At 36.8% G+C, this 24,755-nt stretch overlaps 1 protein-coding gene across 4 annotated transcripts in view; it reads right to left on the bottom strand.

Moving 5' to 3' along the window:
* Positions 1–13,340, bottom strand: part of LOC125679014 (tyrosine-protein phosphatase non-receptor type 23-like) — a 50,023-nt gene extending 36,683 nt beyond the window's left edge. For 2 of the 4 annotated variants that reach the window (XR_008800733.1, XM_056157221.1), the window contains exons 1-4: positions 13,128–13,330; positions 5,663–5,737; positions 5,030–5,157; positions 610–736 (exon numbers count right to left, since the gene is read on the bottom strand). Coding sequence is in view for 2 of the 4 variants with exons in the window: in XM_056157221.1 (XP_056013196.1) it covers positions 610–736; positions 5,030–5,157; positions 5,663–5,737; positions 13,128–13,214 (417 nt within the window). In the remaining 2 variants the exon portion in view is untranslated. Of the gene's footprint in view, positions 1–609; positions 737–5,029; positions 5,158–5,662; positions 5,738–13,127 lie in introns of all 4 variants that reach the window. The other 2 variants (XR_007371680.2, XM_048917883.2) reach the window with 2 other exon arrangements.
* Positions 13,341–24,755: the final 11,415 nt, after the last annotated feature.

Here is a 24,755-nt window from a genome sequence, read left to right as displayed (position 1 = left end):
TAAAAAAACACACTACTTTATTGATCACTTGATTTTATAGTCTTGCTTAACAACGATTAAGGAATAAATATTCTTGTTTGTTTGTATTATGGGAGCATAAAAATAAAAGGAGCACGAGTAACTGGCATAATCTGCACAGCTAGACATTTATATTTTGTGATAAAACTAACTTTTTTTTTTTTAAACATTCTTGTTAGTAAAGGTGTTTGTGTAACGTTGAAAGGTCACTTGCACAGTGCATTTATCAAAAATGAAATGCGATGAAATAGCAAAGGTTCATTACCAAAAAACACAGCTGTATGTAAAAACATTTCTGTGATAAGGAAATAACAGTCAAACCAATCATTTAAAACTTATTAAAACATGTATATGCAATAAAATATGTTTAAATCAAATCTGCTATGATAATAGTAAACATTTTGTCAATGTCTATGGTATTGGTGTATAAGAGATTTTGGACAATTTACACATTTGAACTGACTAATAAGAAAGAATTTATACAGAATCACATATTGTGTGACAGAAAATTGGGACCGACTAATAAGAAAGGATTTATACAGAATATGTATAATGTTTGACTGAAAATCGGGAAAATAATGGATGAAATACATCTGCATTCGTTCTGGTTTCCATGGATCCTAGTATAGAGTGCAGAGCTCCGATGTTGTATAGGACTGAGGCTTGTTCAAACTTAATGTCTGCTAAGGTGACTTCTCTTGCCATGAAAATGTCCTCCCTGAAATCATATAAATCATACATATTTAATACATTGTACTACCTTACAGTAAACTGTTATTCATACATGTGTTAATCAATCTTCACACAGGTTTTTTGATATGGCTTTATATCAACTTTATTTACAACATTACTCATCATGATGAAATCCTAATTGCCTTGTGAAAATCAGATTTAATTTACTTATTCTAATAATTCATCATGCATGTACAATACATGGTTACGCGTTGTACACAATACTTGATTCAGTCTATAGCTATTTTCCCATTTGACAACATATGAAATAAGAAATAAAAAACATGGTTACAGGTCTCGTAACGGAGCATCTGAATAAAAGTGCAAAGCACTTTTATGATAAGTTTGTGAGTAAAATGTCCAGAGTTTACACATCGATAAATTCTTCAAAAAGAATGTTTGATTCTTATAATTCCAATGCGTTCCCTGCATTATCAACTTCAATAATTTGAATACTTTCCCCGCACTATGTTGTTTGTTTTCAAGCGCGTATGTATACTTAGCGTTTTTGGATTTATTGATGTGTAAATTCTCGTTTAGATTTATCTTTGTCCAATCAAAGCAACTGTAATAAATAACATTGGAATTATACATGTATACCGACACTACACCAAATCTTGTACAATCACACATCTTATACATGTATACCAATACTACACCAAGTCCTGTGCATTCACACATCTGGAAAACTAACGTGGCAACAAGATCTGAGACACATCTGTTATTGTACTTCTTCATATTTTTTCTCTATATAAATGTTTTGTGAATGAATTGTATATAGTTTACAGAGACATTACTAATTAAAGAAGCAAAGAAGGGTTGAATAGTCATTGGATCATTCAGAAATTGTCCCCATGACCCTTGCATTATTTGTTACTAGGTGATCTAACCAGGCTGATATACAAAGTATTAGTAAATTGCTACAATATAAAGTTTAAACTCTTCAAATTGAGAAGGTATAAAAATGGTTTTAGAAAAAATGACAGAATTGTCACATGTAACCTTAAAAGATTGGATGTCAGGTGATAGCATTTGGCATTAGCGTGACCGTGATATCTTACTAAGATGGACAGATGTATCCTTACTGACTGATTTGAATCTATTGACCTTGGGGTATTACGAGACTTGTGGAAGTTGTTAATTTTTGTTATACATGTCTCATATACATGTACATATATATCAGTTTAAAAAGCCAATATTCACAAAGAACAATCCCATTCACAATAACAATTTGCAATAAATACTTTACAATGATACCTGCATCAATGGATCATTTGAGAGTTTGAAAATATTTATTTTCCAACTCAACAACAAAAAAATATCAGGTTTAAATTTGGATGACAGATTTCATACTTACGTCAGATACCTTTAACATTCACAAAATTGTTCCATGTTAGTAAGGGTTCATCATTAACACAACCATGCAGAGTACAAAAAGTATATGTTCAAATCATATAATGAACAGTTTCAACTTTTTACATACCATGTACCAGTAACTGGATATTTTAGCAAGCACCTAATTTTGGGCATTACTAACTAAGGTAAAAAATTTTTTGCTAAAAATCAAAGTTAAGAACATTTCATACTAGTGCATTTTTGTTTTATTTAATGCATTTGTAGTTTTCTCTTTGATATGAATTCATCAATGCATAATTTCACTGAACTCCCCCCCCCCCAAAGAAAAATTACATTATATATTAGTATCTTAGCTGCATCTATAAAAACAAATTTCTTGGATTTCAACATAAAATAAATTCAACATTACTTAAAATTGTAGCTAACATTATAGAACTGTGTGTTAATCAAAACAAAGGTATTCTTAGTCATGCTTTAATGAAACTACACCTAAGGGCTATTCCAGCAAAAAAAATATGGGGGGGGGGAGGCACTTTATTTTTAAGACAGCCACCCATACAATTAAATTTTCCTCTGCTACCACCACCCATACAATTAGATTCTCCCCTGCCACCACCACCCATACAATTCAATATTTTTCATTTAACGTAACAAATGGATCAACCATATGATATTTTATAACTTAATTCTAGTTTATATTTTAAAAAATGCATAAAAATATGAACAATAAAATGTCTTTCTTTGTTGTTTTATCGGGAGGTGAAGGTAGCAATCATTCCAGAAAAAAATTACATATTTTGGTTTCCAATGCAATTTTGGTAGGGAGAAAAAAGGATGATCTCGGCATATAAAATGAAAGAAAAAAATGCAATTAATATTTTATACTCTGGAAACATGTGAGTTGTAGAAACCTAGCTCTGTTTGCTTATTATAAACAAACAGTTTCACTAGACTAATGATGTGGGATATTGTCATATCATTTCTGGACTAAATGTTCATGTCCTTTTTACTCATGTCATATGATCTGGGTGCTTGTTAATTGTTGAAATAACAAGAAGTTTTGTTTTTTTAAATGATATAAAACTAAATAAAATATGAATATATTATACCACTTTAAATTTAAATTCACATATATTGTTACTCTCTTCATTGCTTTTAAAAGACAGGTGTCTTATTACATCAGTTACAATATGTATACATAAAATGGCATTGTATAGCGGTGTACAAATTCAAGCAAGCAACCAACGGAGAAGAACTTTTCAACGAGTTAGGTTTAAGTGCAAGACATAGACATTTCCCTAAATTACAAAGTGTATGCATATAGATTGTGACTTTTTTCCTTTGACTTTTCCCCCTACAATCTCTCGTACAGGAAACTCATGAATATTCCATTTAAAATTCAGTCCCAAGCATAATATTTACTTGATTTATATCGCAATCGGACAAATTTTCCACTCTGTTAAACGTAATGGTATACCAGGTGGGAGATTTCATATCCGAATTACCCCGCACATATCAAAGTCTGTCGAAATTCACACCTTCGGAAACAACGTTCGTGATTCCCTGATCCTTGATTTTGTTAAATAAACAACAACTCAGGTTTTGGTAATTAACCTCACACGACGCTGCATGTGATAGCTTGGGTATAATAATTGATTCAGAGTGCCAATTAAACAAGATTACCTGTGCATTTTAAAACGAAAGTGTTAGGGGCGATAATTCCCAGAATAGTCATGCTCGACTGAAATCGAAAGTAGGAATCGGTAACGCCTTGGAGGGGAAAGTTTTACGGTAACATTGAGTTATCTGCCCATTTATCAATCTTTTTTCCGTACTTAATGAAGGATGGCTCCGCTTTTCTTCTTCTTTTGTAATAAAAGAAAAGTAATGTGATATGTTTTCACTTTTATCATAATTCACAGGCACCCATCTTTTTTTTTTAACCTGGAAGACAACCACCCATACAAATATATTTTCCCAAATCACCCCCATCCATCCAAAAAAATATCGGCTGCCGTCCCCCCCCCCCCCCCCCCCTACGTTTTTTGCTGGAATAGCCCTAAGTTAACAGCTACCGTGTATCAATCTAAGAGTTTTAATTTCAATGATGCAGAATACATTTCATAAAGATAGGAAATGATTCAAAGACTATACAAAACAATACCAGCTAACATTTGCAATGCTAATCTAAACTACATGAACAATGGAAAATTATAAGTTATTCCACTACTTCAAATTTCTTTTAAAAGTTGCATGGATGCCCAAATCATATTGCTTTTATGAAGGAAATAAATGTCAGAAACTTTGAATCTCTTAATGAGGCCTCTCCTCCACTGAAGGACCACAACTGAACAAATCTGAATTTATTTCACAAGACTGTTTGCATATTAGTGGACAAGACCAACTTGCCTATGAAGTCTGATAACCTTTGGACAAATAGTTCCCTGGTTACTGGACAACAATTATTATATATATACTAATATATCTGTGATCATTGACCTTGTGACTCCAAATCAATACAGGTCATATACCATTTATGACCAACATGCCTATGAAATTTGATAACCATTGGACAAAAGATTTGCTAGTAATTGCATAATTTGGTTTAAAAGCCTTTTTCATTACCTCTACACATACCCAATCTTTGATTAAGAGCCCTATTGTGGCCCTAATAGGACTTTTAGCTATTTAATGGAACATTAGAAACTACAATACCATACACACGAGTGGTATCACTCTGGGCCAGTAGTTCTGGAGAGGATTTTATTTACATATAAACCCTTTTTTCACTATTTCTTAATTGTTTCATAGCAGAAAGTGGTGTGTGCTTTGTGCAGATTAAAACTAATTGGAGCTTGTTTGGTGATACATGATGGACAACCTTCAATCAAAATAAGCTCATTCAAGTGAGCTACAACTGTACCATGTAAACGGCATGGATGCTTGGCCTCCATCAGTCATTGGAAATCTTCCTTGAAGAAACTGCAACTGGGCATAGTACTTTTTCAGTATACTGCATCCCATAAAATCATGCGATACATGAACTGCACTCTACAAAGAAAACAAAATGTGTTTGTGAAACACTGATGCCCCCAGATTACAACATAATAGTGAATAATTTTCAAATTAGGTCAGAGGTCAATGTCACCAAATCTGGTATCATTGGAAAGGTCTTCTCACAAAAAATGCACATGCTTAAAATAAAAACAGTAACCCTTACGATTTGAAAGATACGACTTATATTTGAACTTTCTAAAAGTAGGTCAAAGGTGTAAAGTTCACCAGGTCAAAGATTTTGGTGTCAATGGAAAGGTCTTACCACAAATATTACACATACCAATTACAAAAGGTCTACTTGTTATGGTGTAAAAGATATGACCAAGGTCAAGGTTTTTTGCCACAGTCAGACGAATTGGCCAAAAACTACAAGCCCCGAATCTTCTGTTGTACAGCACTATAGCAATAAATTGATGAATGAATGATGCACTGAATTTGGATTTATTGTTTCGCTGATTGAATTCACACAGGTTAGTAAAGAGAGTCCACTGTATTGTACCTGTCGAAGCTGTTCTAGATCACTGCAAGCTTTATTGTAATCAGCAGGATCCTCTCCATAGTTGTCTCTTATGTACTGAAAATAAAATTACAATATTACACAGCAAATACTTTAGCAGCAAGCTCCATACTGTCATCAAGGATGATGATACTTATTCGTGTTAAAGTAAGAATAACCTGACTTACATGTTATGATAACGAAAACAATACATTGTCGGAAAAAGTTACACCCCCCACTCCCTATATCAATACTCTAATATTTCATAAATGATGATCATTTCAGTGCTTGTAATTTGTTTGTAAATGAGCACGATCTCACCCTTTGCTTCATTAAATTTATCACAAGTATGACAGAATGCTAATTTACTTCGAATTCAGAAAATTTAATACAACACTCAAGGGTCAAAAGTATTTCTGCACTGCTAATTTTCATAATCTATTCATTACAACCACATATTTTAAAAACTTCACCAAAATTTGATAATTAATGTATTAATGTTATCATAATCATTATGAAATATTCAGAATATATGCAGAATTCATTTAAGATTCATGACAAATGTTACTTTTATTGTTATTCTATACATTTCTTGTGGGTTGTATTATGAAATACAAGGTAGACTTTTTAAAATGCTAATTATTATTAGCATGAAATGTGTAAGATTAATTTCAAATAAAGTTCTTACAACATGATTATCCCAGTGAGTATTGAAAACTAACAATAACAATAACAGATTTAAATCTAGGTGATTATGCATGATTTGTGAAATTTTTATGGTGATGGCTGCAGTGAAAATATTTTTATCAATGCATTAAAAATTGTATCATTCAATGAATTAACATATAGTGAAAATTAGCAGTGCAGAAATACTTTGGACCCTTGAGTATAAGCAATTTCCGTTGGCATGGCTTAATGATCAACAATATGCTATGTGTTTGCAATGTTGCAACAGTAGCATATGTCGGTCATTGAAACATCGCAACATTTCATAACATATATACCTTTAAAATTTGTTAAAATTTCAGATGATTTTCCATGTATATGTTTTTAAAAACAGCAATGTATTCTTTAAATCTGGGTTTTCTACAACCATCATCAAATACTTAAAACGCTCAGAATTCTAAATAATATATGATATTTATAACAAGAGAAACGCCAACGTGGCATAATACGCCCGTAGATTTTGCTCAAGGAAAACATATTTTAATGGGATTCATATTTTAGTGAAGTTAACACTGTCCTCTGTGAGCTAATTCATTATTATGCTTGTAGAAATGGATATCAAGATATAAAGAGGGATAGCCTTAGAATGCGCTACTTCATAAATATGCTAATATACCACACACCTTTGCTTGAAACAGTTAGTGCTAAAGTATAAGTACAGGTACAGTATACTGAAATCCTGCTACAACCACCTTGACCTTTGACTTTGAGAAACAATAGGCTTCCTCCACTTGGAATAAGGTATATGCGTATTAAATTTGACACTCCTAGCCCCAACGGTTCGGTCTGTATACCTACAAGGTTTTCCTACTGAGTAAACCTATGACCTTTGACCTTGCAAAAAAAAAAAAAGGCATCTTCCTCTTATCATGGTGATCAAATATACCAAGTTATAATATCCAGGAGCTTACGGTTCGGTTTGTATCCTGCCCACAAGGTTTTCCTAATAAGTGATACTACGACCTTGACCTTTGACCTTGAAAAACAATAGGCAACTTCCTCTCATCATGATGATCATATATACCAAGTTATAATATCCTGGAGCTTATGGTTCGGTTTTGATACTACGACCTTGACCTTGAAAAACAATAGGCATCTTCCTCTCATCATGGTGATCAAATATACCAAGTTATAATATCCTGGAGCTTACGGTTTGGTTTGTGTCCTGCCCACAAGGTTTTCCTAATAAGTGATACTACGACCTTGACCTTGAAAAACATTAGGCATCTTCCTATCATCATGGTGATCAAATGTACCAAGTTGTAAAGTCCTAGGGCTTATGGTTCAGTCTGTATCCTGCCCACAAGGTCCGGACAGACAGACGGACGACGCCATACCATAATACGTCCCGTCTTCGACGGGCGTATAAAAATGACATGGACTGTGGATAGCACTTGTCTAGTAATGCAGGGGTCTCAGGTTCGAATCCCGGTCCAACCTAGCTGCAGATCTGTTGCTCTCTGGGAAAGTATTGGGACAGACCAGAGAGCTACAGATCCACCCCTTATAAAAACCTACGGAGCAGGAAAATATGCACACAGTTGAGGCCTTATATTGTTGCATTATTTCAATGTCTCAAAAATTTTTAAGATATTTTCCCATTATACTTGTGTCCATTCCAAACATACCTTCCAACATTCATCAATGCCCATGCGACCTGAAAACTCACAGCTTTAAATGATTCAGCAGGGCTCGAAATTAACACATGCCCGCCAGTCTGTGACTGGTTAACAGTCTGGTGGACTGACATTTGTTTTAGTCAGGCCGATGGGACTGGTCAATTTTCTAAAACGTCATTTTGGAAAACATTCTGATAGAATTATTTGGCATTCCTCTGTATATATCAGATGAACCAGATTAGTAAATATAAATCTCACATAAGTGATACAATATTGTCCGAGGCATATCAAGTTAAATTTCATTATTTCATTTTAATCACATAAACAAAATATGTTTAATTATTTCTGGAAAACTCTGTTGGACTGGTAAATTTTTCTGCGGACTGGATGAAATTATACCCCATCAGTCCGGCTGGACTGGTGACATAAAAAGTTAGTTTCAAGCCCTGTTCAGTTTGTTGACGCAGCCATGCTAGGTAGCCAGTCAGACAGAACCCAATTTATTTCCATATTCAAACTACTTTAATGTCTGTGTGAACAAATATCTCCACAAATATTGTTTAGTTAAATACTTAGGATGAAATCATTCCATTGTCTTTAAAATATAATTGTTTTATTGAATCAAATCCATGGCTTTATTACACTTCAATATTAGTGGTTGGTGCGTGAACCAGACTAGGCTTTCATTAACATACCAGGATTAGTTTTCATTACACATTTTTCATTAATTATTCGTCTTAATGATAAATGAAGACAAAATACATCCTTAGAATCAAAGGAATAAAAAATCAACAGGGATCGATTTGACTGGCCACTTAACATGATTATGTCAGCAAACGGAATCATTTGAAGCTGCGAGTTTTCAGGTCGCATGGGGCTTTAACCCCTTACATGGTAGGGATATCAGTGTGTTTCTTGTAAACAAATCTTCCACATACTCTATTGGAGATGCATAAAAATGCATATCTGTCGTGTAAGGGGTTAATGAATAATTGAAGGTTACCGTTTGGACACAGTGAAGCAAGAATACAACAATATAAGACAACCATGCACATTTTTTCCTGCACCGTAAATCGAAGAATTTTAATAAAGGATGGATCTATAGTTCTCTGGTCTGTCACAATATTTTCCCAGAGAACCAGATCTGCACCTAGATCCAGCTATGATTTTTTTCCTTTCCTGTATTACAATTGGTACTATTGATCACAACCTAATTAAAATTAGATGTTAGACCAGTGTTCTAAATTGGTTCAAAACTTGGTATAGACCACAGGTCTATGCCAAAACAAGATGACATAGACGTCATCGAATTGGCATAGACCGCAACATTGAAAAAAAAATAATACAAATTTAAAACATTATTATTTACTTCTAATGTATACTTAGAAAGCATATTTTCTTTCCATTTCCATAACAATGTCCTCCTTTCCTCATATCGTTTATCAGATGTCGACTTTTGGGATAACTCTTTTGCTTTAAATCTACAAAATCAGTATAGACAATTTGGTCTATCTCAATTACAATTGGCATAGACCGGTGTCATTTGACATAGACTCAGTCTATCAGTCTATGGTTAATTTCCAACACTGGTTAGATCTGCTCATATACTTGCTACACAAACATCGATGTTTGTGTAGCAAGTATTTGAGCAGATCTAACATCTAATCTTAATTAGATTGTATTGACCACTCCTGGACTTCAGGTGAAATTCCTGACTGGAACAAAATAATCTTGATTGTGTGTCTTCGAGGGTGAAGACTAAAGTGTATTTGATGTGCTATTATTCCGGACTATATAGAACAGCATTACAAACTCCGGAATAATAGCACATCAAATACACTACACTCCTCCCTGCGTAGTATAGAACATCATGTACTAAATATATGAAATGCATAAATTGTTCAACAAGTAATTCAATCTAAGTCAAATGAACATAACATAATATTATCCAAGTATAGAAACTCGAAAATAACTTTCACATTTTAACTTTACACAAAAGGATAGTCTCGCATGAAAAACATCACAAATCACAAACATCACAAGTTAAGTCTGTCAGGTTTCTTCCGGTTTCTTATTGGATTTCGACGTGGCTCAACATTGGTAGCACTGGTTCCTGAATTTGTCACGTGATCCTTAGGTTTGTCGGTAGTACCGGAAGTATTAACGGATAGTATAAACAGAATATCAGCAATCACTATAGGAGTTGGATTGCTGGGTTGATCCTTAGATGTTCCAACTATTTGATCAATGTGTCTCCTCCACAAGGTACCATTTATGTCAACTTTGTACAACAAAGGTCCAGTTTGTGAATGAATGCGTTCATTAGCCCACTTTTCTGAGTTGGCTCGATAGTCGCGCACATTTACTGCATCACTTTTTGAGAAATCTCGAACAACACTTCCGCAATGTTCGGCTGTAGAACTATATTGTTTGTTCACTACAGTTGTAGTTACGTCTGGCTTCATCATGTCTAAACGTGTGCGTATGTTGCCACCATACATAAGAATGGAGGGTGTTTCATTCGTTGTTCCCTGTGGCGTGATCCAGTATTTGCACAGAAATGAATTCAGTTTCTTGTTGATGCAAGCAGAATCTCCTGATGCGGATTTGATGGCCTTCTTAAATGATTGAACAAATCTCTCGGCTTGGCCATTTGTCCGGGGATGGAATGGAGCAGAAGTTATATGTCGAATGGCATTGGATTCAATGAATTGACGGAATTCATCAGAACGAAATTGCGGTCTGTTGTCAGATACTATTGCTGCTGGAATACCTTGCCTGGCAAATAAAGTCCGTAGAGTGTTGATTGTTGCAGTACTGGTAGTACTTTTCATTTCAAAAACTTCCGGCCATTTTGAATATGCATCGACTACAATGAGAAACATTGCATGGTGAAATGGTCCTGCGAAATCGATGTGCAAACGATGCCATGCCTTCGGCGGAAAATTCCACGGGTGAACAGGTGTTGCAGAGGGTGCGTTCTGGACTCGCTTACATCCATAGCAAGCCTTGCAGATTTCCTCGATAGCTTCATCAATCTTGGGCCACCATACATTGGACCTAGCTACTGCCTTCATTTTGACAAATGCCTATGTGTCCGGAATGAAGCTCGGTCATCACTTTTTCACGTAGAATATCTGGAATGATCACACGATTTCCCCATGTGACATATCCTTGGTAAACATTGAGTTCATCTTTGTGATTGTAGTATAGTTTAAGCATGTCATCACAATCTTGAGGAAAATGCCCTCGTGTTACACAGTCCAAGATTTGACTCAGAACTGGGTCACGCTGAGTTTCTCTACGAATTCATACACAAGTCAAAGGTAAGTCATCAAACTTCCTGCTGTAGAACAAGTCTATTGGGTCTTCATCATCCAGTGGTTCACGAATACTAGGTAGTGGTACTCGTGACAGTGCATCGGCATTGCCATGTGCCTTGGTTCCTCGAAACTCTATATCGTATTGATATCCTGATAAGAATACAGCATAACGTTGAAGCCGTGCGGCTATCATCACTGGAAGCGATTTCTTCGGACTGAAGATACTAAGAAGCGGCTTGTGGTCCGTTACAAGTGTGAATTTATGGCCGTACAAGTAAGAATTAAATTTCTTCACACCCCAATAGAGAGTCAGTGCCTCTTTGTCGATTTGAGAGTAAGCTTTCTCTGCTTGGTTCAGTGTTCTCGATGAGAATGCAATTGGTCTTTCCGTTCCATCTGGGAAGACATGAGATAGTACCGATCCTATCCCATAGGGTGAAGCATCAGCAGCTAACTTCAGAGGAAGTTTCGGGTCATAATGACAAAGAACTTTGTCAGAACAAATCAGTTCCTTGATATCCTGGAAGGATTTCTCTCTCTTGGAATTCCAAATCCACTTGGTTCCTTTGTTCAGAAGTTCATGTAAAGGTCCTGGTACGCTAGATAGATTGTCAATGAATCAGTGGTAATAGTTCACTAGACCTAAAAATGATCTAAGCTGTGAAATGTTCTCTGGGCATTTAGCTTCTTTAACAGCTTTGATTTTCTCAGGTGACTTATGCAGTCCTGTAGCATCAATTTCATGTCCAACATAGCTCACTTTATCCTGAAAAAAATTCACATTTCTGGAGATTCACACGTAGTCCATATGATAGAAGACGATCCATCACAAGTTTCAAGTTGTGCAAGTGCTCCTCATCATTGCGGCCAGTCACGATGATGTCATCAATTATCACTTGTGTTGAAGGAATGTTCTGTAACACTTGCTCTATTGATCGTTGCCATAAAGCTGGACCTGATGCAATACCATAAGGAAGCCGTTTGTACTTGAAAAGGCCTTTGTGTGTATTGATAACAAGTAGGTCTTGTGTATCTTCATCCAGTTGGGTCTTTGTTGTATAGTGAGTTAGAAGCCGTGTGTGTGCACGGGCTAGGCTCCAGTCGTTGAGACAGGTAAAACACGTGCAGTCGTTTTAACGTTTATTACTGAACTAAATACAGAACCCACTATACAACAAAGACAATTTAAGAAAGGAAGAAAATGTAGTTGTTAGGGCTAAATAAACTGTGGATATTAGCCTGGATAGCTCAGTGTTTAGAGCACCTGGCTAGTAATGCAGGGGTCACAGTTTCAATTCCTGGTCCAAACATAAATTTTCTCCTTTTTGAAAGGGGTGTGCGTGTGTGTGTGTGTGTCAAAAAAAGCCTCATCCCCTCCACTATATTTTTGTATCGATTATACAATACACAGATGCGTCATATGGGGGGGGGGGGGGGGGGGGGGGAGTGACCTCTATCTCTGTGATCGTATCTTCTTCAGCATTTTTATCATAGTATGATAGATTTCTAAATGTACATAATAAACCTGCGACATATCATATATCATGGCACAGCTCTCTATATAGATTCTATATCATAAGTATGAATTGATAATCTTGAACCTGTGTCAAATACCTTTGTTTACAGTCAATAAGAAATTGAAAATTTTCGTATACAAGTATATCAGAAAATGACATTTAAATACAGTACTGATTCATTATCATGACAAAATGACGTCAAATGTGAATTAAGAATCTGCGCAATTTACATTCTAATAAAAAAAAATAACAATACCTGAAACAAAAGACTTAAATACTATACCTGTTTCAAAACTGGTCCAAAATCTACATATTCTGGGCTTGTTTTGAGCTCCAAAGCTATCATCGGCAGACGAGGCACAGCCTCCATCTTTGTTTTTTTTTTTACTGGTGGGTCTAAAAGCTGAATTCGGTTCCGAGATGCTATTCCGGATCCAGCAGAAGTATTCGGATAAGTACTTGATTTCTATTTAAAAATAAAAAAAAAACCAACATGAAAAGTAATCCGTGACCTCTTTAATCCCTGCTGGAAGTTATTCTATTTATCTAGTTTCATGAAATGAATTACATGAAGACAAGGACTGAAACGCTTCACGCCGACATGCTTTTCATGAAGCGTCTTCTACAATCTTTATAACGTTGTTACACTGTACCGTTGTATATTTTCAAAAATGAATTCATGTCTTGTATTTCAAGTTTGCATTCAACTTTATTTTTGGTCGGAATTCCCAGTCATTAATCATACTATATCTATCAACATTCATACGCGCATTACTGACAACTGCATCGCATTCATGAAAATGAAATATAGGAAGACAACATTGGAAATGTAAATATAGAAATACATGCACTCAATGTACAGTACCTGGCCATAAGTGAGTCATTATTTCATTTACTCTCTGTATATTTCATCGAAAAATGCACTTTAGAAAAAAAAATTGCAACGTTATTTGCAGTTCATTTTTATGAATATGATATCATAAAATGCGGAATAGTTTGTAGTTTCTTCACATAATTTCAAAAGAAGTTTGTGGTGATTATCACCTATAAAATGCGAGATTGAAATTATACGGCACAAATTTGGTAATTTTAGAAATTGTAGGATTTTGAGGTTAGAAATTTTGCCTTGATGATTTAATGTATTGTTTTTAATGATCACAACTTGCTTAGCATTCTAAGTAAAGAAAAGTTGAACAATTTTGCATACTTTTAAAGTGAAAAAAATTGGACTAATATTGACCTCACAATAAGTGTTTATAAAAATGAATTGTTCAATGAAATATATAGTGAGAAATGAAATGATGGCTCACTTATGACCAAATACTGTACAATAGGTGAAATGAGTGCGAAGCAATGCACCAGCAATGATTACCAAACCAGGAAATTTACTACATCAGTACAACATCCGGCACTAAATCAAACTTGTTTGTAAACAGTCGTAAATAAATAAATTTGGTCTTTTGAAAATTTGCATTCGATATTAAAGATTTTCATATCGTGTTCCCCTACAAAACATATCAAGGGTGGATAAGAGATTTAGAGCTAATTTTGATCTAGCTATATGCATTCATGTACATGTTTCACTCATGGCAACTTGAATGGAGCACCAAATTAACATAAATTCAAGTAATTGAAGATATCTTTAATTATTTGAAGATACCATAAATTCAATTATTGCAAGCAATAACTGTATTGATACGCGCATCAAATCAATTATTGGTCTCATCAATTCAATTGATGTGCGTATCAACACCGCGTCTAACGGAACATTTGGGGTGTTAACTATACGGCGACCGGGGTGTTGATTTTTCATCACTTCGGCATCGGACAAAGCTAGTTTTTTTTTTTACAAAAAGGATCCATTGTCTGATTAAATCTATTACTGCACAGAAGGAAGGCATAATTAGGGATTAACGACAAAGTAGAAATATACCTTGCAGTCTTTGCAAATACCTCCGCCCAATTTGAGAATCCGGTTCGAAAAACTAAACATCACCCGATCTGCGTCGAGATCTTCCAATCAAAAGCTTAACTTATGTCCAAACAACTATCGGTCCTATATATCATAACGTCCAAGAACCATGAAAGTATACATACATTACGTGTGTGTATTAGAGACGTTTCGCAGAGAGAGAGAGAGAGAGGGGGGGGGGGCATCGGCCAGGACAGTAGAGGACTTCGGGAATTTCATACTTTAAAAATATTACGATGTTCTTCATCATCCGAGTCGAAAATACGTTACTTACTTATGCCTGCTACCCCTCCTAGGGCATACTACCCCTCCTAGGGCATAGGCCGCCGACAAGATATCTCCAGGCGTCTCTATCCTGGGCTTTCTGATCGATCTGTCTCCAGGTTTATCCCATTTTCTTGGTGTCATTTTTCGGACTGCCTCTATTTCTCTTTCCTTGGAGATTCCATGCCCGCATTTGTCTTGTAATGTTTGACGCTGGCTTACAGAGTGCGTGGCCAATCCACCTCCAGCGTCGTCCTAGAATCTCTTCTTCTGCAGGAAGTTGGTTGGTTCTCTGCCACAGGTCTTTGTTGATGATGGTTTTCGGCCAGCAGATTTGAAGCATCATTCTCAGACAAGAGGTTAAAAAGGTCTGGACCTTCTGGACTGTTGCCAATGTTGTCCTCCAGGTTTCGGTCCCGTATAGAAAAACTGACTTGACGTTTGAGTTGAATAGCCTGATCTTGGTCTGCAGAGTCAGCTCTTTGGAATAATTCCGTATGTTCTTCTGTTGTAGGAATGCTGCTCTGGCTTATTCTATTCTAGCTCTCACATTAGCATCAGTTCCGCCCAGTTTGTCGATGACACTTCCTAGGTATGTGAAGGACTCCACCTCTTCTAATACCTCATCTTTCAGCTTGATTGGTTCGCTGCTGGTGGTGTTGACCTTGAGAATCTTGGTCTACCCCAATTTGATGTTTAGACCTACTTGCGCTGAAGTGGATGCTACGTTGTTGGTCTTCTCCTGCGTTTGTTGTCGGGTATGGAACAGTAGTGCCAGGTCATCTGCGAAGTCGAGGTCATCAAGTTGCTTGAAAGGTGTCCACGTGCACTGTTGTTGTGTTGGCCGTTGTCATCTTTATAATCTAGGCAATAGCGAGCAGGAAGAGAAAAGGGGAGAGCAAGCACCATTGACGAACAAGGACCTTTGTAAGCTGGCCTCCATGGACTACTCTGCAGGTCATCCTTTCATAAGAGTTTTTGATGATGTTAACTATCTTTCCAGGCACCCCATATTGTCGGAGTAGGTTCCAGAGGATTTTCCCGTCCAGACTAAACTTTCCGGACAATTTCTTTCTGATGTTGTACAAATCCTTCATGTTTCCGTTTCTCGTTGCCTCTTCTTCTTCTGATGCAAGACTGTCAATGTAACTTCTCCTATCATCTCTAATGCTTTTCTTTACTGTCCTATTTGCTGGAGTGTATTCCTCTTGTGCTCTTTTTTTCAGCTCTGGTTGTACTTTCAGGGATGGTCTGCAGTCTATTATAGAACCGATCTTTAACATCATCGCAGCTGTCGTTCGTAGGAACATAGCACTGCACTACATTCATCATTATATTTTTGTTCTTTGTCTGGAAAGATGCTGTAATGAATCTTGGGCGATGAGCTTCCCATCCGGCTAATGCTCTCTGAGCTGTTTTTGACAGCATCAGATCCACTCCTTGGGTGTGTGGGGCATCTTCTTCCTCATGTCCTGAGTACAGCAGTATCTCACCAGTTCCAAGTCTTTTCTGTCCTGATTGTGTACATCGTGTTTCGCTTAGTCCTAGCAAGGTTACCTTGTAGTTCCGTATCTCTGCAGCCACTTGCGCTGTCTTGCCTGGTTCATACATGGTTCTCACGTTCCATGCTCCAGTGTTGGTCGCCCTGGTGAAGAGAATGGTGGTCGACCTTGTGGCTTCCGGATCCCGGTTTTCACCACACGGCATCATATTTCTTCTTGATGAAGAACCATTTCTTCCCAGGAGTAAAATGTCTCTATTCCTTTCAGACGTTTCTGTAGCTTACATTTCTTTTACGAGGTGGGGTAGCTGGCCCCACGCTCAACTCTCCTCCTTTTCAGCCAGGCTTGGGACCGTTCTTGGCGGAGTTCATCTTCAAAATTAGATGTTGCGTATGGGGTGTTGATGTTCTGTTCCTCACGGGGTGAAGACTCTGGTTTTATTGGCATATAAATTATCTGTTTTACCTCAAGAATATAACATAAATGTTCATCATTTTGTATTTAAATCATCTACGGACCTTATTTGATTATTTTCTGTACACGTGCGGACGAAACATTAAGACATGTCATGTACTCTGATGTGAAAAAAGAGGGGAAAATAGACATTTTAGCATTATGATAATTCATAGATACAATTGCTTTTCTATGCTTCGAAGAAAGGTGATAATTAAGATACAAGGAACTATACTGAGAACTTAGCTAATATATATGAATGTGCGAAGAAACTTGATTATCTTAACTTGACTATGTATTCTACGTGTTCCTTATCTGACTATTACAAACGTACATGTATGTAACACTAAAGCGGCAGTGGAGTTACAACAAATTATTGCAGATCCAATGGTCAGCTTCCGGGGATGGAGTTGGTCTATCATTAATTAAATGAACTTTACCTGTGGAATTTTCTTAGTTATTTGAGAAGAAGATTCACCTGCTGAGTAATTGTCATCAGCTTCAAATGAATATTTTTTTTTTATCTGAGCTTGAATTTCAATAAAGTTATAAAACCCTAATAACTTTTATGTATAGAATTATACACAACTACAGTTCATTTTTAAGATATTGAAAAAAAATTAGAAAACAATTCAAACTAGATGCTGTCATGAGACAGTAATACCCGCACGTAAGTGTTTGCCTTTAAATGTACTCTCTGTCCAAATGGCGGATCCAGAGGGGAATCCGGGGATTGGCACCCCCCCCCCTTTCTGTGGGACATCTTTGTAGTGTTTTTTTTTTTTGTTTTTTGTTTTTTTTATATAAATATGATACTGCTAATATTTGTAGGCAATTATTTTTAATGTACAAGTTGAATAAAATATTAACTAGCACTGGGTGATACACGTATATTTATTTTTATCGATTCATTTTTTTCCTTCTATTTTTGAATTCCTGGACCCCCCCCTTTTTTTTTTATATCGCTGAATCCTATAATGTTTAACTAGCAAAGAAGCCACAGTGTGATTTGGCTACGTCATTGCATTCTCAGTTCCAAAAGGGGATGAAGAAGTTGACTCAGTAATTTGACAACTAGGCCTAACGCTATTAAAACAAAGTACGTACTTAAAGCCAAACCTCGATATACCAAATCTTCAAAACATGACTGAATTCATCGTTTAAACTTACATTTTCACTACATACCGTTTCGACTGCCTACCAGAGAGAGAGAGAGAGAGAGAGAGAGAGAGAGAGAGAGAGAGAGGTCAATAACTCGAACTTCTTTCCCATTTCAAAAGAAAGAAATTGCGTTGTCAATAAAACCGACGGGGCTCATATTACTTCGCACTGGGATGGTTTTAAAGGGCAAGTGACTGTAATCGCAAATGAAAGTTCCTAGCAGAAACAACACATAAGACATGGGCGGATCCAGAAGGGGGGAGGGGTCTAGGGCGTCTGGACCCCCCCTCCCCTTTGGAGAATCAAAAAGTTTAAGAAATATTCAATTTTAACGAGACTTTGAGTCCAAATGATATGAACGGTAGATACTTACATGTATATGTACTACTAATTGCTTCATTCAAATTTATCAACACTATTATAAATATCATTCAACTCTAGGATAAATAAGACAACACACTGATAATATATTTACGATATTTTCGTCAGATGCAAGTATCGCTTTTAAAAAGAATTCTTAAAAAGTACATTTGTATATGTAACATAAAAAAATTTGTTTAAGAAGTAGACAATTTGAAAGTGAAAAGGAAGTGCCAGGAAATGTTCAGAATCCAGGACAGAATGCAGGAGTTGCACCATTTACCCTACAGCTTCTGGGGGCCTAGGCCGCCCCCAGCCTACTGGGAGTAACCTCTCTCTCTCTCTCTCTCTCTCTCTCTCTCTCTCTCTCTCATTTCTTTGCGATATCAGAAATAGATAGCGGATAGACGTTGTGAAAAGTATTTAAACGATCAAGTGCTGGACCCCCCCCCCCCCCTCCACTTCAAAAATTCTTACATCCGCTTCTGTACAAGATATACTTCACAAGAGATAAAATCCGGCAGTAACTCGAAAATCCAGGTTTTCTGCAACTCGTTGTAGTTACTTCAGTGTGTAATTTTTACGACAAGTTTAATTTTTAGTGAATTACATTCTCAAACAAATGTGATAAAAATTGATGATCAGACATCTTTCCCCTCTCTAAATATAACTATGATCATTTGACCCAGCATGACGTTTTAGTGAGCAAAATATTTACGAAGGTAATGTGACCAGAGTTAAATACTAGATGGTATAAAGAGAAGAAATAATGGAGTTTGAATGATATCAATGTTGTTTATTTGTGTTTGAATGCATGATGGTGATCATTGTACATTGATAAAGTGGCTTTTTATAGGATCCGAATAAATACTAGATGGTATAAAGAGAAGAAATAATGGAGTTTGAATGATATCAATGTTGTTTATTTGTGTTTGAATGCATGATGGTGATCATTGTACATTGATAAAGTGGCTTTTTATAGGATCCGAAACAGTGACATGTGAGAAAGTTAGTTGGCAGGGATTTCTACTTTCACTTTTGAGGATGCAGTAAACGGACGACAGGAGGGGAAGCTGCGCATTTCCTCGTTGGATGATTTGTGTACATGTATGGACGTGGATGTCATTTCAGTGAGTTCACTTGGATTTGAGAGGCTGAGCAAAGGCACAAAGAAATTGTTTCCTGAGTATAGAGTCTGAACCGAGGATATTGCATCATTCCTGATCAGGCAAGTCTGGCTTGTTCATTTATTTTATTTATCATTTTTTTTTTTTTTTTTGGAATTATTTTTTATTCATTTATTGGTTTACAATATTACAGAAGGTGAAATGTACATGTTTAACTATTTCTGTGTATCATGTATGTGTATTTGTTTTAATTTTTAATTTTCTTGGGGGGGGGGGGGGGGGGGCTGTTATCAGTTTGTGTAGAGTGTCAGTTTTGTGTATTGCTTAAAGATCAGTACCAGTGTCCTACTGTTGAACATTGGGCAGATATGTAAATTGGCACTTGGTTGGTTTATACAGTCCTCCCTGACATTGACAGGGCTTTCCCATGGAGACTGTTTTCCAAGTTATGCGTAGAGTGTCAGTCATCTATCTGTGTCTCGCAAGTACTTGGTGCAGACAGCTATCATGCTGAATCCCGTGAAGGAAGGGGATATAGACTTCCTTTGGAATGACGTACATACTCAATGTTGCGTCGCTTGTGGAGACCCACCCACATCTTGAAGAGTGACCTTGACTTTTGACCTTGACCCCATTTTTAAAGGTCAACCACCTAAGACTTTGTGGAGGAGAAAGTGATCTTGACCTTTGACCTTGACCCACTTTCAAGGTCATTCAAGGTCAACAATCCTAGAATATCATGTGACTACTCCTAAAGATGTAGATGGAGCTTTATGATAGAAAACGTCATTTTTCGGTCCCTATTTGCCCCCTGGGGCCAATATGAAAATTCCAAAACCTTATTGCACATCTACAGGACAGTACTATTCAGCTCCCTAAATATCATGTGACTATTCCTAAAGATGTAGATGGAGTTTAAGTGACAAGCTTTGTAATAGAAAACGTCATTTTTCGGCCCTTATTTGCCCCCTGGGGCCAATATGAAAATTCCGAAACCTTATTGCACATTTACAGGACATTACTATTCAGCTCCTAGAATATCATGTGACTGCTCCTACAGATGTAGATGGAGTTTAAGTGACAAGCTTTATGTTAGAAAATGTCATTTTTCAGGCCCTATTTGCCCCCTGGGGCCAATATGAACATTCTGAAACCTTATTGCACATCTACAGGACTTTGCTATTCAGCTCCTAGAATATCATTTGGATTGCGCTGTAAATATGGACACAGTTTTAGTGACAACAACCAGGACAGACGGACGGACGGACGGACGGACCGGGATAAAAACAATATACCCGAACTTTCTTTAGAAAGTGCGGGTATAATAATTCATTCGGATAAGATAAAATATAAATAGGTTTGAATGTGTAGGGAACATATTTTGAATTTTCCTGTGATAAACCTCTGGTCTACCTTGAACTGTTTTCAATCTTTTTTTTTTAAATGTTCAGGGTGGTAGCTAATTTCTCTAAACTTTAGTACTACTTGTCATTTGAAGAAGGTAGCTAATTTCTCTGAACTTGTCATTTGGAGGAGAACACAGGCACTTGGGGCATGGATCATGATCGCTATTACAAAAGACAGTTCTAATTTCTTTACCACAATCTATAGCTCTACCCATTTTGTTTGACAGTAAAGTCTCCTGGTATGAAACTTGATAGAGAAAGTTGTTAGAATTCAAGTGATCCATGAGATGATTAAATATACAGCATCACTGAAGAGACATGATTTGTCGAAATGCGCACCTGGTGCATCAAAATTAGTACCGTATAAGTTTTACATTATAACCCCTGGGTCGAGGCCTCTGCTGGTGGACTGTTAGTCCCCGAGGGTCTCTACAGCCCAGTAGCTAAGTACTTCGTTACTAGCTTGAAAATACGGATGTATATTTAATTGCCATTATAAAATTTAGAAATTCATTTCAAAATTAAGGATTATCTCCCTCATGCATAGCTCTAAACCTTACACGAATTCGACTCCACCCTTTTTTTTTTTGGCACGCTGTTTTTGGCTATATAAAGCTCTAAAACTTCATTGTTATTTCGGATTTCCAACATTTCGGTTGAGCATCACTGAAGAGACATTATTTGTCGAAATGCGCATCTGGTGCATCAAAATTGGTACCGTATAAGTTTTACATCTTTCCATAACTGTACCAGTAATAGGTAAGAGAGAAATTGAACGGTAATTTGAAACTTCGTTGCGGTTACCTTTTTTTTGTGAACTGGGCAAGTTTCCATACATCTGGGAAGGTAGCTGTTTCTAGAGATCTTTTAAACAGTTTGTAAAGGGGATAGTTAATGATAGGGGCTGCCTCTTTGAGGAGTTTGGGATTTATAATTGGTCTGGGCCGCATGCTTTGCTTGTGTGGAGGCTGCATAGAATATCATATACCTCATCCTGTTTTAATTTGATGCTAGATAAAATGTTAGAAAATGGGATTGGGGCATTGGTGCTTGGGAGATAAGGTGGTGATTCGTCAATTTTTGTTTGCTTGCAGAAAAATTGGTTGAATAGAACTGCTTTATCGTTGTCGGTATCATAGACTAGGCTATCAACTGAAAGCGGAGGTATATCGTTTTTATGCGATGAACTTAATAGGGTACCAACTAGTTTCCACCATTTGCGCGGACCTTCAGTTGTTAATTTCCGAGGAAAGATTAACTTTGTAGTCACTGTTTACTTTCCTTACTGCGTTAACACATCGGTTTCTAATAGTTCTGTACCATGACCAGTCACCATCTAGTTTGGTACGTTTGGCTTTGGTGTGTAGTTTTTTTCCGTTTGCGGATTAGTTTTCTGAGATGATTTGTAATCCATGGGGGATCACTTTGCCTAATCGTTAGCCCTAATGTCGTTGAAGTCCATGTTACATTTATTGATGTTGGGTTCAAAGAGAAATTAATCCCAGTCGATTAATTGCAGATTTCCTTTGAATTGTCATAATTACCATGATTAAAAAGCCAAATGTTGCTTTGGAAACATGAAGAATAGGAAACAGGTTGGTTGACAAGTCCGAAGACAGGACAGAGATAGTGTATATATTTATCAAGAAAACATTCGCTGACAGCAGATCTGGACAGAACGGAAGAGTTGCTAACAATTATTACATCTAGTAAAGAAGATAAGTTTTCGGTATAGCGAATTGGCTAAGGTAGAAGGGGACAGTTTCGCACTAAAGGCCACTTTTTCAAAAAATGGAAATATCCCATATTTGAAGTGATATTACATGTGTAAAAATGTATACAATAATTTTAGGATGCATGTCAAATGTAGCTGAGTGCTTAGTAAAAATGTTGATATACAACATGTAGGTGTCACCATGATTCCTAGCATATAGATGGGTGCAAATACGAAACTAAGACACGTGGTCAGTTGCTGAAGAAATGAAGGGTCTAGCAAAAGGTCTGTAGCTGTGAGGGAAGGTGTATGGCCCCATATGAGAGGTAGATTTTTGAGAAGGGCAGATAGGGTTCTTGATTGTGCACAGTGTCTAAATCCCCATGTTTGGTACTGTGATGGTGTGGGGGTATAGTGTGGGGGTGGTGCGGATTAGCCCAAATGAGGGAAAATCAAAGCAAAAAAGGGGAACCTGCTCAGAGCATGTTTTGTGCACCAGCACCAGTATTTATAGATTACATGTAGTTTAGGGTCATAATTTATTAACTACACTAATATGAAATACAAGTATTGACATAAAAGGGAAATATGATTTTTCAGTAGTCTGTCATAATCTGACTTTGGTGTATACCCCCTATCCACATGTTTCAAAACCAAAGAAACTGTCCCCTGCCACCTAAGTGATGCCTTGATAATCTATATAATTTCGTTAAGTCGTAGAGTTTGGATTATAGCTGAGAAGGTTTGCATTAAAGTCGCCTGTAATAATGCATTTTTTAAAATATTAGTTTAACTGTATTAAAAGCGAGTTCGATAGAGTACTAGTATTCAATGTCGTCCCACACTGAGGCTTGGTGAGCTGGGGGTTGATAGACTGTGTCCTACATATACTTGATGACCTGGGGGTTGATAGACTGTGCCCTACATATACTTGATGACCTGGGGGTTGATAGACTGTGCCCTACATATACTTGATGCCTTTGATGAGGAGTTCAATCCATACACACTTAATTGTTGCTATTTCAAGTTCGGATCGTTGTTCAGAGTATAGGCTGTTCTTGACATACACCGCTACTCCCCCTCCATTGTGTTTTTTCTACAATAGCAATAAGGTGGTTGAAATTGGCTAGATCATGTAGATGCATATCAGAGTTAATGAGCGCATTAGAGAGGTAGGTTTCAGTAAATGACAGTATACTATGATTGTTTAATTCGGATAATTTAGGTAGAGGACTTTGAACATTTAGGTGTACAAAGGATATACCATTCGTGGGTAGGGTAGTAGTACAGTATTAGAAACCCTCTGAACAGAGTCACTGGAAGAGTAGGATTGCTCAGGAAGAGGACCTGGGTTTAGTTCAATATCCCTGCGAGCAGATGATGAAGAGTGTTTATTAAGAGCAAATATACAAGGGTACCCCAACAAGCAAGATGTAGGCTATGTTGTGACCGGGGTGCAAGCTATGTTGTGACCGGGGTGTAGGTTACCGAAGTGGCAATATAGATGACTGAGGTCGTTTTTTGCATAATATCACAATTTATGAATATATTTCGCAGGAAAGCACATGGTTACAGAAGAAAGCATTAAAATCAGGAATATATGGGAACAAATATATCCACTGTACACTTTCTAGTTTTATCAAACACTTCAACACACTTCCGACGATCGGGGCAAGTTTGGCACTACCGCGTGTCTATGAACAAATATCAGGACAACGCTTCTATATGACCAATAATTACGTGTTATCTGTATAAGTTTTTGCATATACTGTCAGTGAATAAAACCAATCTTTTTCAAAGATATCGACGAAAAATGAATGTTGTGCACGGGGTGTATGCTACATTAGGCTGAATAATAAGACTATATTGCAACTGCAAGAGAGGCTAACGCTGAATAAGTGTTAGGGGACTTGTGTAGCACTGCTACTGAGGCTGAGGAAGCTTCAGTGACA

Source organism: Ostrea edulis, chromosome 2 (assembly GCF_947568905.1).
Source record: "Ostrea edulis chromosome 2, xbOstEdul1.1, whole genome shotgun sequence".
Classification (NCBI taxonomy): Eukaryota; Metazoa; Mollusca; class Bivalvia; order Ostreida; family Ostreidae; genus Ostrea; species Ostrea edulis.
The sequence above is the reverse complement of the archived record's forward strand: the minus strand, read 5'-3'. Positions and strand labels throughout refer to the sequence as shown.